The sequence below is a fragment of the Henckelia pumila genome, chromosome 4, assembly GCF_033568475.1.
Source record: "Henckelia pumila isolate YLH828 chromosome 4, ASM3356847v2, whole genome shotgun sequence".
Taxonomy (NCBI): Eukaryota; Viridiplantae; Streptophyta; class Magnoliopsida; order Lamiales; family Gesneriaceae; genus Henckelia; species Henckelia pumila.
In genome coordinates, this window is record NC_133123.1 from 223,987,982 (window position 1) to 223,990,066 (window position 2,085).

Genomic DNA, 2,085 nt, shown 5'->3' on the forward strand with positions numbered 1-2,085 from the left:
CAAGGCCCGGCACTTTTAATCCCCCCTCTTGTTCGTTTACTATTGGCCCACGTTTTCAATATTTGCAACACGTGGAGAGCTCGAATCGAAAGCCTTCATCGCAGATTTTTTTTCCGAATGGACGGTCCAGATCTGCCGTCCTTCCCAACTGGTGATCTTCCCTGCCCGGAAGATGCGGGCAGCTGCCCCACACCCCCCACACCCATTTACCCTTCTCTATAATGTCTTTCTTTTACTCTGTAAACTTCCATTTCTATGAATCTTCTTCTCCCTTTTGATTTTTCTCTCTATATGCTGTATTATAATTATAATTATATTAATTATTATAGCTATAATAATATTATGCTTGTTTTGTGATTGTTGAGATTGTTCCGGATTGAGTTTTCTTGGTGGATTCTTGTGTGGTTATGGCTGGCATGTGTTGTGGGGTGAATATGGGTGAGACGGAGACGGCTGCGCCGGTGGATCCCAGTTCGAAATCCGCCAGGAAGAGGAGGATGGAGATCCACCAGTTCAATTTCGTGCCGAGTGATTCCACGGTGGCGCCGCCGCTTGGGATGAAACGGCAGAAGATAGAGGTGGTGGTGGAGGAGAAACCCAAGGGGAATGAGCTTGCTAGAGTCCCGGATGGAGGAGAGAAGAAGACGTCTGCTCCGTCGGTGGTTCTTTCGCCGGAGTTTCCTAAATTTGGGATGACTTCCGTGTGCGGGAGGAGAAGAGATATGGAAGATTGTGTGGCGATTCACCCTTCTTTTTTCTTGCGGGATGTGGATCTTCCCAGTGGGTTTCATTTCTTCGGAGTTTACGATGGCCATGGCTGTTCACATGTAAGAAACTACAAGCTGATTACGTTTTATATGTCGTGTAAATTAAGATCTTGATTTCTCAGAGTTTCATTTTTGGCAATTGGTTTCAGGTTTCGACCAAGTGCAAGGAAAGGATGCACGAAATAGTGAGAGACGAAGCCGAGTCGGGAGGAATGGTCGCGTGGGAGCGTACTATGTCTCGGAGTTTCCTGAAAATGGACAAGGAAGTGAAGGATTGGTGCGGAGCCGGCGCGGCGGGCGCCTCCACGTCCACTTGCAGATGCGAGCTTCGGACTCCGCAGTGCGAAGCGGTCGGATCCACCGCCGTCGTGGCGGTTCTCACGCCGGACAAGATCGTGGTGTCCAATTGCGGCGACTCTCGGGCGGTTCTCTGCCGCAACGGCGTCGCTATTCCACTCTCGACCGATCACAAGGTGGGTTTCTTTCTCTTATTATTCGCTCCGAAATAGCGTCGATTCGATTTCGTTCTGAAATTGAGATGGGTTTTCCTTGATTACAGCCGGATCGGCCGGACGAGCTGAGCAGGATTCAAGAATCCGGTGGCAGGGTTATATTCTGGGATGGTCCGAGAGTATTCGGAGTCTTGGCAATGTCTCGTGCAATTGGTAAAGTCTAATAAAAATCTTAGAATTACAATAAACCATCGAACTAGCCACTCGTTATTTCATGGGGAATTTCAAAGTTTTAATAATTAATGTCGTCTATTTATTCATATTTTTTTTTTCAGGTGACAGTTATCTGAAGCCGTACGTGATATCGGAGCCGGAGGTGACGGTGACGGAGCGGACGGCGGAGGACGAGTGCTTGATACTCGCGAGCGACGGGCTTTGGGACGTTGTCTCCAATGAGACGGCCTGCGGGGTGGCGCGGATGTGCCTCCAGTCGCGAAAACCGCCTTCTCCGGGAAACGACGTGACGGTGACGGCGGCGGGGGAGAGCTCCGACAAGGCCTGCTCCGACGCCTCCATCTTGCTGACGAAGCTGGCCTTGGCCCGCCGCAGCCAAGATAACGTTAGTGTTGTGGTGGTGGATTTGAGGAAAGGCCAAATTAGCAATTAATTGCAAGAATTTTATTATAGTAGTATGTGCAATATAAAAAAAAAAAAAAAAATTACAATGTAATGATTAAATTAATTCCCTAGTCCAAACTCCATCTAATTTAAATTAAAAAATATTTAGAGATATTATCAGATGGAGTATTATTTGGTTTTTTTTAAAATTTAGTTTCTAAATGATCCGTATGTATTTATTTTATTGA

At 47.1% G+C, this 2,085-nt stretch overlaps 1 protein-coding gene across 1 annotated transcript; it reads left to right on the forward strand.

The window, feature by feature from the left end:
• Nucleotides 1-244: 244 nt before the first annotated feature.
• LOC140863715 (protein phosphatase 2C 37-like) lies at nt 245-2,085 on the forward strand. The gene is made up of 4 exons (XM_073267331.1): nt 245-827; nt 917-1,240; nt 1,327-1,432; nt 1,555-2,085. Exons 1-4 carry the CDS (start codon nt 408-410, stop codon nt 1,884-1,886), a joined length of 1,182 nt encoding a protein of 393 aa, XP_073123432.1. The 5' UTR covers nt 245-407; the 3' UTR covers nt 1,887-2,085.